The sequence below is a fragment of the Carcharodon carcharias genome, chromosome 11, assembly GCF_017639515.1.
Source record: "Carcharodon carcharias isolate sCarCar2 chromosome 11, sCarCar2.pri, whole genome shotgun sequence".
NCBI classification, from domain to species: Eukaryota; Metazoa; Chordata; class Chondrichthyes; order Lamniformes; family Lamnidae; genus Carcharodon; species Carcharodon carcharias.
The window spans coordinates 95,604,014-95,620,060 of NC_054477.1; the positions used below are offsets into that span (position 1 = coordinate 95,604,014).

Here is a 16,047-nt window from a genome sequence, read left to right on the forward strand (position 1 = left end):
ACCTGGGTGACTGGCTTCGTGTAGTTGCAAACAGCAAAGAGAGCTATGAGCTCTAGTACTTCCAGATCAATCAAGATGAAGAGGAGGAGGAAGATGAAGACTAGGCTGGTCTGAACTTTTGTACAAATTATCTTCAATAAAGTTGATGAACAGGAAAACACAAAAAAAAAGTGGCATATGAAGTTCAATGCAGAGAAGTACAAGGTGATTCATTTTAGAAGGAAGAGTATGGAGAGACAGTACAAAATAAAGGGAGAACTCTAAAGGAGGTGCTGGAACAGAGGGACCTCGGTATATATGTACGCAAGTCTTTGAAGATGGCAGGACATGTTGAGAGAGAAGTTAATAAAGCATATAGTATCTTAGGCTTGGTTAATAAGAACATTGAGTACAAGAGTAAGGGAGTCATGTTGAATTTGCATAAGGCACTAGTTAGGCCTCATCTAGAGTACTGCGTTCAGTTCTGGACGCCATACTTGAGGAAGAATGTGAAGGCATTGGTGAGAGTACAGAGGAGATTCACAAGAATGATTCCAGGGATAAAGAACTGTAGCTATGAGGATAGAATGGAGAGGTTGGAACTGTTTTCCTTGGAGAAAAGAAGGCTGAGAGGAGACTTGAAAGAGGTATTCAAGATGCTGAGGGGTATGGACAGGATAAATAGTGAGATACTATTTCCGCTCAAGGGAGCATCAAGAACTAGAGGGCATTGATTCAAAATAATTGGCAAAAGGAGTAAAAGTGATGTGAGGAAAACTTTTTTCACTCAAAAGGTGGCTGAAGTCTGGAACGAACCTCCTGAGAGGATGGTGGAGGCAGGTTCGATCAAGCTATTCAAAAGGCAATTAGATGGCTATCTGAAGATAGAGAATGTGCAGGGTTACAAGGGTGAGGCAAGGCAGTGGGACTAGATAGAATGCTCTTTCAGGGAATCAGTGCAGACTCAATGGGTCAAATGGTCTCCTTCTGCACTGTAAAGATTCTGTGAAATTATACCACACAAACATTTTTCTTGTGCCAAAACATAAATATTTCAGGGCTTTCAGCAACCGCAATAAAACTCCAATTCAAGTGGGGCAAGTTTCCTAATTTTGTAGCTAAACCTCTAGACTTGACCATTCCAATGCACTCCTGGATGGTCTCCCACACGCTACACTCTGTAAACTTAAGATCATCTAAAACTCTGCTGCTGTGTCTTAACTCGCAGCAAGCCCCATTCCTTATCACCCATGTTTGTTACCTACTCTGGCTCCTTGTCCATTATCAATCATAACTGAGCCATGATTGGTGGCTGAGCCCTCAGCTGTCTAGGACCCAAGCTCTGGATTTCCCTCCCTACACCTCTCCACCTCACTTTCCTTCTTTAAGACACTCCTTAAAACTTACCTCTTCAACCAATCTTTTAGTCAGCTGTCATAACATCTCATTTCTGGTTCAGTGTCATACTTTGTTTTATAATGCTCCTGTGAAGCATCTGGGATGTTTCATTACTTTAAAGGCACTATATAAATATAAGCTGCTGTTGTTATTGTAACATGGATGCAAAACATCATTAATTAAAATAGACTCAGTTCCACATGGAGACCAAGAAAAATTACCTTTGAAATTTTGATCCCATCACAAACATACATGCATGTTTTGACCTAAATTCAGAGGTCAAAAAACTTCAACAACTTGAAGTGACAGATTAAAGAAAGTAATTCATTAGAACATGGTGCTTACCATTCTCTTATACTCCGCAATTGGGTCATAAACCTTCCAGCCATCTTCTGGAAATATTTCACTGTAGTCATAGGCAAATAATGGCTGAAAAACGTTAAAAAAAAAACTCAGATAAAGAGTGACAAGATTACAACTCCTTTTATAGACCATAATGCGAAAACTGATGATCAAATTCAATTTGCTAGTTTTGTACTGTCCATTCATGTTTTACCGTCCTGCAAAAATTAACTCTGACGAATCTTCATAGACCACAGGCTGCTCAGTAGCTCATGCGCGAAGGCCAAATGTTCATTCAAATCAGAGATGAAAGGTCAGAGATTTGAAATGTTAATTCTGTTTCTCAATCCGAGATGTGCCAGGCAAATCACTATGGTTGCTATCATTGAAGCTTTCACTGAACAGTTTAACTAGTTCAGATATAGCCCTGCAACAACAGTCCATGTCAGACACAGTAAACGATTAGAAATCAATTTTGCTTCACATCCTGTTTGGGGGAAAAAAGTGACACTAATTGGTAGCTGCAGTGATATCTACAGCTAAGGCAATCTAGCGCTTCTGTTAAGAATCCTGGTGACAGACAGCGAAGGAAAGGAAGCCAAGAGAAAAGAAATAGGAGGATAGCTTTCTCTCCCCACTGACAAAAAAACCTACCAATGATCATCTTAAATTCACTTGTTGAAGGATAATCTAAATCTCTTGGGTGGAGAGGGAATTTACTGAGATTGCCCCAAGGCTCCCAAATCCTGCTCAGATTATTGCCAAAGGTTTTCCCTGTATATCAAACAAAATACTGTGCATCCCAGTTATGTTGCATTGTAAAACAGCTCTACCTCTTATTATTGTGACTGTTCCTTGATGGCCAACATGAGCACTGGTATTAGTTGAAATCAGGCCAAGATGAGATAGGTGATAAAACAAAATAGAAAAGAATGCAGGATTTTGAAGGAGAATGGGGTTTGAAACAAATTAGGTTGTGATAGCAGGGTTGAGTATTTTAATCATCAAAATGAATGGTTCTACATGCCTTATTTTCAAAATGATATACTTCTTAAAAACTAAATACAAAGGCAAATAAAAGTTGCATTAACATGTCCTTCCTAACATTTCAATCCTCTTTTCCCATGCAAACCATAGCTGAGCGTTTTTCTACTGAATTCTGGAATCATGTTTACAACAATGTTCTGTTTACAGTTTAATTATATGTTACAATCAGGGAAAAGTTCCACTGGAACATTCCAAACTCAGCCAGCTGTGATGCCGTTACATAGGTTAAGCAAAATTGGTTACGGTCTAAAGGGAAACTTGGAAAACTTGCACTCAATGCAAACAAATATTGGCTTGGATTTTGCAGTCATCAGTGAAGGAATGGCGCTTCCATTCACTATGCTTACAGCTACCAACAGACTTTTAGCAAGTTTTTGAGTGGCAATTTGTTGCCCTGTATGTCACCTTCTACAGGGATCTGTGTCATGTGTAACCAGGACGAGCAACAGCATGACTCTTCAGCCAAATTGAAGAATCCTCACCAAGACATGCAGAGTCTAAACTAGTGAGTATAAACCAAAATATTTAACTCATTGTAAAATTGTGAACAGAAAGCAAAATAATTGGAAAGAAAACCTCCCTCTTTATCAACTCAGGGCTCACTCCATCCTCACAAAAATCTGAACTTTAATCAGTTTTCCACCAAAGGCAGGTTTCTGACACAAAAACAGACCCGTCACCTGTTTCCTGCCTCCATGGCAAAAACCCTGCCTCAAGTCTCTCAGCAAGGTAGCGGTATAGTAAAACCTCTGGTGTAGCAGGGCAAATCAGACTGTAACTTCCGGATTCCACATTTAACTTTGCATGCACGAATGACAGAAGTTGCTGTCTGACCTATTGCATAACACTGTTAGCTTCACAGTTATTCTTAACACAAAATCTGGGCTATTGTCGCCAGAGGGGAGAAAAAGTTTTGCAGCATTCAACTCATTAAATTGGAGAGTCTGATTCAAGTCACTGGACATCATACAAGCTAGGATTTCTCATGGATGCCTTGACAAAGGGAATAAAGTCCAACATATTGGAACCGAAATGCTTATACAACTTCAAAAATAAGTCATTTCTCATAGCACTGTTTTAATCCAAAAGTTGGCCTATCAACATTAAATCTAGAGTTAAGACCTCAGAGATCTAAGTATTAATAACAGTAGGTTTATATATTCATTTAGTGTAATAGTGAGGAGGGCATTAAATCTTACAAGTGTAAGTGTAATTTTTGCAGAGACTGACATTGAAAACACAGCTTAATTTATACAAATTGGTAATTTCTCTTAAATTAATGTTACTTTTGTGCATTGAATTTGTGTGCTCATCAACTTGAGGATCAATATTGAATTATTTTTAGTTCCAAGCTTTCTACATCATTCAAAGCAAGTAAAGCTTCCTTTACTTGGCCTCAATTTCCAATTTCAGAAGAGCATCTACCTCTGTGAATTTTTCTATTTCTCCATTCTGCCATCTTTATGGTTTGACTGATATTGCTACATTAGCATTGATTCGTAAGTAGTTTTGCAGTGTGAGACTGATTTCATCTGCAAATGGTTTCAAACTATCCAAATTCATTTCATATAAAACCCTTACAATCAGCAGAGAAATGATGCCTAATCTTATTTAGATTGGTTGGATTTGACTTAACTCTAAGCGTTGCGAGGGAAGTTCTCACTTGGCAACCTAGTCTTCATCATTACTCTATTTATCAGTAAATGATAAATTTTTTCATTCATTTATCAAGGGTAACAGAGTTGGCTTAAGGCAGTTTTAAATTTAATCCTGGGAAAAAAGCAACCCAAACTTTCATGAGTTACCTTTCCAAGTTGGTTTTTGGATCATCATTCTTCACTCACATCACAGGTCACTGCAGCTACATACATACCCCCATGCAAACAGTAACATATTCATGCTGCTAAAATCACACACTGTAGGGCTTTGCACACTTAGTAGTGAATATTCTAGAACAATAGAACTAGTCAGCACAAATTTTATTACAAAATTAAATCTGTAACTCTGCTGATATATGCCCTATTTAAAATGTTATTTTAATAGCACAAATAATCACTGCAGGGCAAATCATTTAGAGATATACTTAGCTACTCAGAAATATTTTAGAGCCAAATCTCTTTTCCACTAGAATGCATATACTATGTTTTTTAAAGTATGCTAAGTGACTACCATAGATTAAATATGAGACAATACCAAGTTGTTGGATATGGGAAATGCATATTTCATCAAGTTCTCAAAGATAGATCGTCTGGTGTGTCCTTCTTGTTTATGAGCAAATCTGATAGTCCGAACATCCTATAAATGTAAAAACAGATTATTGGATGTTGGAAAACTATTGTTAAACAATAGAAAGATTCTTTAAAAGCAGACATTTATTCCCTTTGCTCAATAAAAAAAACTATACTAAATGTTTTATATACTTTTAAACTTAACAAAAATACAAGCGTTTTGCAAACTGCATGAAGCATTAATGCTCACACATACAACTGTGTAAAACATGCAATACCTGTGCATAAATATTAGTGTATCCTTTCTTCATGCCATACTTAAGATGCGACTCTGTTTATTGTACCCATATTACACATCATTCTCCAAGCAAAGCTACTCTTGAATCTACTAGAAACATATCCAGAAAATACCTCAAGGTGGCTTCTCATGAATTTTTCCTTACTTTAGAAAATGCATCTCTCTTTTCTTTGGTCCTCCAAGATGATGGGACCAAGGACAGGAGAGCCACCAAATTAAAAATTACATATGTAAGCCTGAACCTTGCTATGATGAGTAACCGTGTTGAATCACAATGTTACGTACAATGCCATTGCAAGCACTTATAATTTTCAAAATTTTGCCTTAGTATACTGAAAAAAAGTGGATAAGTCATGAATTGAAATCAAAGCTGTATGACCCTACACACTTTTATTGTGCGTAATACAAATTGGCTACACCAAAAAATAGAATTTCAAATCAGATTAACTATTAAAGTGGATAGTTTACTGAATTGAAAGTCTGAAGTATTATTCATGGATTAGCCAAAGCATTTGCCTGCATTTTAGAATAATAATTAGTTGTTTTTTGTTTAAAAAAAACTAACGATAATAGCAGGAACAGTGCACAGCACTGTTTCTGCTTCAGTTTCCAGTTCTGAGTCACTGTTCCCAGTGTTCAATCCACCTGCTGTAAATTCAAAGTGAGCAACAAGATATCTGGTGCTGATGCTGTAACTTCAAGGACTGTGGTATTTAAATGGAAAGAACATTTTTCCCTGAAAAACTCTATACAGCCTTCCTGCACAATTGATAGACTCATAGCAGTAAAAACGCACTGCCTCACAGATGCGACTGTTGCTTCAGAAAGTGGGTGAAAAGTAGGTTGCACAATTCAGTTTCCAGATATGCTCCTCATAGCAGATTGGTGCAGTGTTCTGGGAAGAGATAGTGTAAAGAATCAATGCCATTTCCAAAAAGGAAGGAAACAAGAACATTAAAAAAAAGTATGCCAACTGATAATTCTGCCAAGGCTACCCATCAGTACCTTTTACAATAGGACAAAGTATGCATGTCATTAGGTGTTTCCTTGCAATGTCTTGTACATTGATTACTAACCACACAAAGCATTCAGAGAACCTGAAAGCTTTTTGATTGTTTAGCATGTAAGGCCGTGCTGCAGTACCCATCCAACAATATTTGGCCTTTATGTTGTACCTTTAACGCAGTTAAACGTTCTGAGGCAGCTCATAGGATCTACTTAGCATTGTGGGAAGACCACCATTACAAGAACTGCAGTGGTTCAAGAAGATGGCCTTTCTAGACTGTCTCAGGGCAGTGAGGGGTGAGAAATAAATGTAGCTTTGTCAGCATTGCCCACATCTCAAAAATAATTAAGAAAGAAATATTCTTTACAACTGGAACTGATCAGATGATCAAAATGTAGAATCAGTATAGGCAGAGATAAGAAACAGCAAAATAAAGAAATCACTGGTGGGAGTGGTTTATAGGTCCTCTGACATTAGTTACACTGTTGGAAGGAGTATAAATTAAGAAATAATTGGAGACTTACAAATCAAACTGATAAAGGTAACCTGGGGGATGAGTTCATAAAGTGTACTCAGAATAATTTCTTGGAACAATACATTCTGGAACCAACCAGGGAACAGGCTATTTTAGGACTGGTAATGTCTAAATGACCTCATTGTAAAGGATCCTCCAGGCAAGAGTGATCATAAGCATGACAGAATTTCACATTCGGTTTGAGGGTGAGAAATTTGGGTCTGAAACTACTGTCTTAAATTTAATTAAAGGCAATTACAAGGCTATGAAGACAGAGTTGGCTAAAGTGGATGGGAAAATTAGTTAAGAGATAAGAATGTAGAGAACCAATGGCAGACATTTAAGGAGATATTTCATAACGCTCAACAAAGATATATTACATTAAGAAAGAAAGACACTGCAAGAAGAATGCACCATCCATAATTAACTAAAGGAAGTTAAGGACGGTATCTGTCATGAAGCTACTAATGTATATAATATTATTGGAAAATATTTTTCTTTTAAAATAGAGATTCACTTTGTGAGTGTGTCTTAATTGGATTAAAGCCAGCTAGTCTGGGTGCTTTGATGTGTGCTAGCTTTGAGACGCAAGAGAGATAGAGTGAATTTGCATTTTTTTGAATACAGCATTCAAGAAGTCCGGTGAAATCTGGCACCTAGTGAGCAGAGACCAAGCAATATGTTTATGTTGCTAATAAAACTGGTACTATGAAAGGGGTTTTATTGTTAGAAGAGATGGGTTCAAAGAGGCTGCTGATACAATGAAAATTTACATTCAATGAGCTATGCTACGTATAACTTCAGCAGTTTTGGTGTGCGCGCAGAGTAGAGGCAATGTAAGATCAAAGCAGCTGTAAGCCTCCAACTGACTCCACAGAAACCAAAATGAAAGGAACCTCATTTTGAATTTGTACGGTGAAAATGCTTTGCCTGGTGTCTGCTTAAAAATCTATGGGTTGCTGTTGCCTTAATGGAGATTAGTTTAGGAATTTGTTAAAAGTTATGATAGCAGTAATTTGTAGCTATGTATATGTATTTAACTTATGTAAATTAATAAAATGTTTCAATTAGTTTAATATAAAACCTCTTGGGAACTGGTGGTCTGATTCCTGAATTTAGAGTTGCATCTCAAATATACTACTTAAAATACAGGTTATGATAGTTGTTTAAAGTTTCCCTCTGGGATTTTTAAATAACTCAGCTTTACCAAAAGGCTCTCTCAGTTTGGGGCTTGTCCAGTAATAAAAATATTTCTAATTCCTTGGTTGGTCTGGAGTTGGTGAATCTTAAGGTTACGAGTACGAGAAGCGCTTTGAATTCAGGAGTTGGCGAGGTATTTTAAAAGTGGTGAGACTGCAAGATGGCTTTGGCAATTGCTAAGACTAGTCTTGGAGTAGATAACTCTGACTGGGTTGGAAAAAATAACCAAAAGTAAGTTAACAGAGTTTGCAGGTTAAGTTAAAATTGGGGTTACCCAAGGGTGCTAGGAAATCAGACATAATTAAAAGTATAGCACAGCATTAACAGTTGGAAGTGAAACCTAATACTAGTGAGTCGCAGCTGGAGGCAGTGAGACTTCGGTTGCAAATGAAGACGCTTGAATTTGAACAAGCAAAGGAACTGAAAAAGCTTAAATTTGAAGCACAGGACAGAGAAATGGCTTTTAAAGGGGAATTAGGAATTTTGAAGTTAGAGAAGGAGGAAAGAGAAAAAGAGAATTCCAATGAAAATGTTGGCAGTTAAAAAAAGATGCCAGTAGGTGAGGAAGGATTTGTCTCTAAAGTGGAATTCATTGTGCAGGTGTATAAATTTGTACTAGTTCTTCCAAAGTTTGAAGAAAAAGATTTTGAAGCATTCTTTATTTCATTTGAGAAGCTAGCTAAACAGATGAAATGGCCACAGGAAAACTGGATGTTATTATTACAGTCTAAGTTGTTAGGCAGGGCCCATGAGGTATATGCTCCGCTATCAGAAGAAATGTCAGTGAATTATGATGCGGTGAAAAAGGCTATTTGAACGCATATGAGTTGATTCCTGAAGCATACGGGCAGAAATTTAAGAATATGAGAAAACAGCCTGGGCAAACATGTCGAATTTGAAAGAGTAAAACAAAGTAATTTTGACCGGTGGATACAGGTGTTAAAAATAAAAACAACCTATGCACCCTTAGGGAAGTAATTATTTTGGAAGAATTTAAAGATTTAATCCCTTCAGTAATGAGAACTCATGTGGAGGAACAGAGGGTTGATTCTGTAAGACAAGCAGCAGAGGTAGCTGATGATTATGAGTTGGCTCATTAAGTGTTAAACCTTTTTTTTGTCACCCTTTGAAATTGGAAAAGGATAAAAAGTGGGAAGGTGAAAGGTAGGTAGGTACTCAGGGAAGAGGATTAGCTGGAAGTTCCCAGGAAGTTTTTTCTCAGAATAAAAAGGAAAGCGCTGAAGCTAGAAGTGACATTTGAAAATTGAGGTGTTTTCATTGTAATAAAGTAGGGCACACTAAGTGTGTTGGAGATTACAGGGAAAATCTGTTGGAAATTTTGGGCTACAGAAATGCTCAGGAAGTAAAAGTACTGTGGGTTCTGAGATTCAGGCACAGGAGAAACCAGTGGTTTGTGTATAGGTAAAACAGGAAGAATCAATGAAAGGTAAAGAAGTGAGAATGTGTTCACAGTTTACTCAAAAGAATTCTGAGGAGCATGTTGCAGAAATGTTTAAAGACTTTGTATGTGAAGGTAAAGTCTTTCCATGTGTACAGGGTGGAGTAGGTAAAGATGTTAAAATTTTAAGAGGCACAGGGGCTAGTCAATCCTTAATGTTGTGGATGGTGATATTTGTTGTTCAAAGGGAGGGTTCATGGAGATGCTAAATCAATTCCATTGTGTAAGGTAAATTTAAAGAGCAAATAGAAGACAGGTGAAGTTGTAGTTGGAGGGGTGGAAAAATTGCCCATTGCAGAGATTCAGTTTATTCTGGGTAATGATATAGCTGGATCGCAAATGGGGGGGGGGTGCCCGTGGTAGATGAGCAGCCTGTAAAAGTGCTTTCAACGGAGGTGTTACAGAAGGAACATCCTGGATTGTTTCTTGATTCTGTTGTAATGAGATCAAAGGCTCATCAGGAAGAACAAGTTGAACAAGATAAACAGGCAGTTCAAAGGCAAGAAGGTGGTGTCGAAATCCAATTACCTGGCACTGTATGTTATAACATTGTTCAAGAGGAAGGAATATAGGACAGTTCAGCTGAAGCATTTAACTCAAAGAGGTTAGTGGAATTACAGAAAATTGATTTGCAATTAAAACAGTTATATCAGAAAGCTTAGTCAGAAACAGAAGCAAAATGTATTCCAGTATGTTACTATCTTTGGGAAGATACTTTAATGAGAAGATGCAGGTCGGATCACGTCTTAGCAAATGAAAGCTGGAGTTAGGTGCATCAGATTGTTATCCCATTAGGGTATAGAAATGAGATTCTAAGGATGCTCTTGAAATTCCAATGGGGGTACATTTAGGAATTAGGAAAACACAGGAAAAGATACAGAGGTTTTTTTTGGCCAGGATTGCATAGGGATGTAGACAACTTCTGTAGAATCTGTTATACATGTCAAATAACAGGAAAACCACAAGCCGTAATTAAGCCAGCACCTTTAATCCCGATACCAGCATTTGAAGAACCTTTTACCAGGGTCATGATCAATTGTGTAGGACCCCTCCCTAAGACTAAAAGTGGAAATCAGTATTTATTGACAATAATGGATATGTCTACCAGGTTTCCTGAAGCGACACAGTTAAGGAATATTATAACTAAGAAGATTGTGGAGGAGTTAATTAAATTTTTTACAAGGTATGGCTTACCTTAGGAAATACAATCAGATCGGGGTCAAATTTCATGTCATAGCTGTTTAAGGAAGTAATGAACAGTCTGGGACTAAAACAGTTTAAGTTAACAGCTTATCATCCAGAGTCACAAGGAGCTTTGGAAAGATAGCATCAAACTTTAAAAACTATGATAAGAGCATATTGTAAGGATTATACATAGGATTGGGAAACAGGAATTCCATTTTTGTTATTTGCTGTTAGAGACGCTCCAAATCCATAAACTGGTTTTAGCCATTTTGAACTAGTTTATGGTCATGAGGTAAGGGGAATACTGAAATTGATTTATGAGAAATTGGTGGGTCAAAATTTAGAAATAATGTTCCTGGATTATTTATCAAATTGCAGGGAAAGATTGAACAGAGCATGTGAGTTGGCTAAGGAACATTTAAAAACATCACAGCACATGATGAAAGTGAAAGCAATTAAGAATGCTTAAACTTAGTTATGTTTCTGGGGAGAAAGTACTAGTTTTGTTACCAATGTTAGGTGATTCATTAAATGCAAGATTTAGTGGGTCTTACAGGAATGAGGAGAAATTGAGTGAAGTAAATCATTTAATAGATATTCCAGATAGAAGAAAAAGCAGAGGGTGTATCATGTAAATACGCTTAGAAAGTACTTTGACAGGGAAGAGGAACAAAAAGAGGTATTAGTGATTGTGGATGAGAAAAAAGTAGAAGTGCAGGACTCTGAAATTGATTTTCCTCTAATCAAAATGGATAATGAGGGAGTGCTTGAAAATTTAAATGAAATATGGGGGTTACCTTCCAAACAAGTGCCAAAGTGATTTGGAAAAGCTATTGCAGTCACACAAACCTATTCATGGATATAAGTTGGGAAAGACACATTTAGCTTTATATGACGTATGTATAGAAATATCATCTTATAAGGCAACATCCTTATAGGTTTAAATCCAGCAAAATTATCACAAGTACAAAAAGAAATTGACTTCATGCTTCAAAATGATATAATTGAAAATGATATCATTGAGTCTAGTTGCAGTAACTGGAGTTCACCTATTGTACTGGTACTGAAAGTGGATGGAACACAAAGATTGCGTGGACTATTGAAAGGTAAATGTGGTGACAAAAGCAGATTCATATCCCATACCACAGTTGGAAGATTGCATTGAGAAATTGGGACAATCGAAATTTATCACAGATTGACTTGCTAAAAGAATATTGGCAGATACCATTGTCGGAGAAAGCAAAGGAAATATCAGCATTTGTTATGCCAAGTGGACTATATCAGTTTAAAGTCATGCGATTTGGCATGAACAATGCACCTGCGACATTTCAAAGACTGACAAAGTAATTGGAGGTCTAAACAAATGTGCGGTTTTTATTGATGATCTAATCGTTTTCAGTAAGACGTGGGAGGAGCATTTACAGTATCTGGAAGAATTATTTACTTGATTACAAGTAGCTAATTTGCTAATGAACTTGGCTAAAAATGAATCTACAAAAGTGCAAGCCACATATCTAGGCCATACTATTGGACATGGAAAGGTGGCTACAAGAGATACGAAAGTCAAGGAATTCATAGATTTCCCAGTGCCTACAACAAAACAAGAAGTTTTGAGATTTCTGGACATCAGTGGGTTTTACCAGAAATTTGTACTTAATTTTAGCCAAGTGATTGCTCCTTTGACTGAACTATTAAAAAAGAAAATGAACTTTCAATGGACACTGGAGTGTCAGAAGTCATTCAATAGTTTGAAAACTGTATTAATTGCAACACCAGTGTTGGCAGTACCCAATTATGCCAAGAAATTCAAGTTGGCCATTGACACAAACGATTTAGGCACTGGGGATGTACCATTACAACATGACGACACTGGAATTGAAAAACCGATTGGGTATTTTTCACAAAAGCTGAATGTATAACAGAGAAGATATTCAACGATCAAAAAAGAGACTTTGAGTTTGGTGTTAGCATTGCAGCACTTTGAAATGTATGTTGCAAACAATTCATCAGGAACAATTGTTTACACAGACCATAATCTTATGAAGCTTTTGGACAAGTTTTGAGATAAAAGTTTAAGGCTTTTCAGGTGGAGTCTATTACTACAGCCATTTCATCTACAGACTATACATATTGCTGGAAAAGAAAATCTGTTTTCAGATGTGTTATCAAGAGTTTGAAGCTTCTAGGAAAATGGGACTTTTTTTAAAAAACCTAGACACTTAACTGGAGTGATTTCTGTTGATACTAAGGACTTGTGTATATATATTATGTTCACGCATGCATCTCTAAAGGCGGAGGGGCATGTTAGTGGGGTAGTGAAAAAGGCATATGGGACACTTGCCTTTATCAATTGAGGCATAGATTACAAAAGTAGGGAGGTCCATGTTGGAGGTGTATAGAACCTTGGTGAGGCCACAGCTGGAGTACTGTGTGCAGTTCTGGTCGCCACATTATAGGAAGGATGTGATTGCACTGCAGGTAGTGCAGAGGAGATTCACCAGGATGTTGCCTGGGATGAAACATTTAAGTTATGAAGAGAGGTTGGATAGACATGGGTTGTTTTCATTGGAGCAGAGAAGGTTGAGGGGCGACCTGATCAAGATGTACAAGATTATGAGGAGCATGGACAGGGTGGATAGGCAGCAGCTGTTCCCCTTAGTTGAAGGGTCAGTCACAAGGGACATAAGTTCAAGGTGAGGGGCAGGAGGTTTAGGGGGGATGTGAGGAAAAACCTTTTTACCCAGAGGGTGGTGACGGTCTGGAATGTACTGCCTGAGAGGGTGGTGGAGGCGGGTTGCCTCACATTCTTTAAAAGTACCTGGATGAGCATTTGGTATGTCATAACATTCAAGCCTATGGGCCAAGATTAGGTAGGTGTTTTTCACGTGTCGGTGCAGACTCGATGGGCTGCACTGAGAGATTCTGTGATTCTGTGATCTGGCAATGTAATAGTAATAATTATAGGAGATAGTGTGAAATGGGTTATTGAAATGAAGCAGTCTTTTAGAATTATGACAGTTTTTCAATAGGGAGGGGGAGGTCATGAAGCTATTAATGTATATATTACTGTAAAATATTTTTCTTTTAAAATAGAGGTTTAGTCTGTGGGTGTGTCTTAACTGGATTAAAGCCAGCTAGTCTGGGTGCTTTGACGTGTGCTAGTTTTGAGATGTAAGAGAGATAGAGTGAATTTGCATTTTTTGAATACAGCATTCAAGAAGAGGGATGAAAACTGGCACCTAGCAAGCAAAGACCAAGCAATATGTTTATGTTGCTAATAAAATTGGTACTATGAAAGGGGTTTTATCGTTAGAAGAGATGGGTTCAAAGAGACTGCTGATACAATGAGAATTTCCATTCAATGAACCGTGCTAGATATAACTTCAGCAGTTTTTGTGTGCGTGCAAAGTAGAGGCAATGTAAGATCAAAGCAGCTGCAAGCCTCCAACTGACTCCACAGGAACCAAAGTGAAAGGAACCTCATTTTGAATTTGTACGGTGAAAATGCTTTGCCTGGTGTCTGCTTAAAAATCTATGGGTTGCTGTTGCCTTAATGGAGATTAGTTTAAGAATTTGTTTGAAGTTATGATAGCAGTAATTTGTAGCCATGTATACGTATTTAACTTGTGTAAATTAATAAAATGTTTAATTTAGTTTAATATAAAGCCTCTCGAGAACTGGTGGCCTGATTCCTGAATTTAGAGTTGCATCTCAAACACTACTTAAAATACAGGTTATGATTGTTGTTTAAAGTTTCCCTCTGGGGTTTTTAAATAACTCAGCTTTACTGAAAGGCTGTCTCATAACAGTATCAAATTGAAAGAAAAGATGTGCAATGCTGCAAAGAAAAGTGGCAGGCCAGAAGATAAGGAAAATTTCAGAAACCAACAAAGGATGACTAACAAAATGAGAGAAAATTAGCAAGAAATATAAAAACAGATGTAAAATCTTCTACAAGTATACAAAAAGGAATAGAATAATGAAACTGAGTATTTGTCCCTGAGAGGGCGTGACTGGGAAATTAATAATGGGAAAAAGGAAATGGCAAAGACTTTGAAGAAGTATCACTAGAGAAAAGGTACTAGGAAAATTAACGGGACTAAAGGCTGACAAGGCTCCTGGACTTGATGGCCTGCATCCTAGGGTCTTAAAAGAAGTAGTTGCAGAGAAATAGATACATTGGTTACAATCTCCCAAGATTCTAGAAAACTGCAAATATAGTACCACTACTCAAGAAAAGAGGGAGACAGAAAGCAGGAAACTATAGGCCAGTTAGTCTAATATCAGTCATTGGGAAAATGCTAGAATCTATTGTTAAGTAGCAGAACATTTAGAAAATCATAATACAATCAGGCAGAGTCAACATGGTTTTGTGAAAGGGAAATAGAGTTTGATAAATTTATTGGTGTTCTTTGAGGCTGTAAACAGCAGGATGGATAAAGAGGAACCAATAGATGTAATGTATTTGCATTTCCAACAGGCATTTGATAAGGTACCATATAAAAAGTTACTGCACAAGATAAGAGCTTATGGTGTTCAGGGGATAGGGGATTGACTAACTAACAGGGAACAGAAGCCATATTTTCATGGAGTCATAGAGACTCCACACCTTAGCCAAAATGGCACCAGGACCCTGGATTTGGAAGTCCCAACCCCATTTCTGACAGATCCTATTTTTGCCAGGGGTAAAGGGAGTGGAATGTGATTCATACATGGGGGAAGCCTGAACCCTGCAGTACAGAGGGCTTTGGGTATCTTTATACACAAATCGCAAAATTTTAGGAACATGGCAAACAGAATCAGGTGTAGCCCACATGGCCCCTCGTGCCTGCTCCGCCATTCAATTAGATCACGGCTGATCATCTACTAAAATGTAATTTTCATACACGATTCCCATATCCCTTAATATCTAGAAAGCTATCAGTCCCTGTCTTGAATATACTCAATGGCTGAACCTCCACAGCCCTCTGGGGTAGAGAATTCCAAAGATTCACCACCCTGTGTGTGAAGAAATTCCTCCACATCTCAGTCCTAAATGGCCTACCTTTTACTCAGAGACTGTCCTCTCTGGTTCTAGACCCCCAAGCCAGGGGAAACATCCTTAATACATCCAGCCTGCTGAGTCCTGTAAGAATTTTGTATGCTTCAATGAGATCACCCCATATTCTTCTAAACTCTAGAGAATATAGGCCCAGTCTCCTCGCCATCCGAGGAATCATTCTGGTGAACTTTCATTGCACTCCCTCTACGGTAAGTATATCCTCTTCCTTAGGTAAGGAGGCCAAAATTGTACACAATATTCCAGGTGCAGTCTCAGCAAGGCTCTATACAGTTGCAACAAGCATGGCTGATCTGATTGCAGTCCTTAACTCCAATTTCCTATCTGCTCCC

At 37.7% G+C, this 16,047-nt stretch overlaps 1 protein-coding gene across 3 annotated transcripts in view; it reads right to left on the reverse strand.

Annotated features, from left to right (window-relative positions):
- mtmr2 (myotubularin related protein 2) overlaps positions 1-16,047 on the reverse strand; it is a 109,506-nt gene that overhangs the window by 43,855 nt on the left and 49,604 nt on the right. For all 3 annotated transcript variants that reach the window (XR_005944418.1, XM_041198898.1, XM_041198897.1), the window contains exons 6-7: positions 4,960-5,061; positions 1,723-1,806 (exon numbers count right to left, since the gene is read on the reverse strand). Coding sequence is in view for 2 of the 3 variants with exons in the window: in XM_041198898.1 (XP_041054832.1) it covers positions 1,723-1,806; positions 4,960-5,061 (186 nt within the window). In the remaining variant the exon portion in view is untranslated. The remainder of the gene's footprint in view (positions 1-1,722; positions 1,807-4,959; positions 5,062-16,047) is intronic.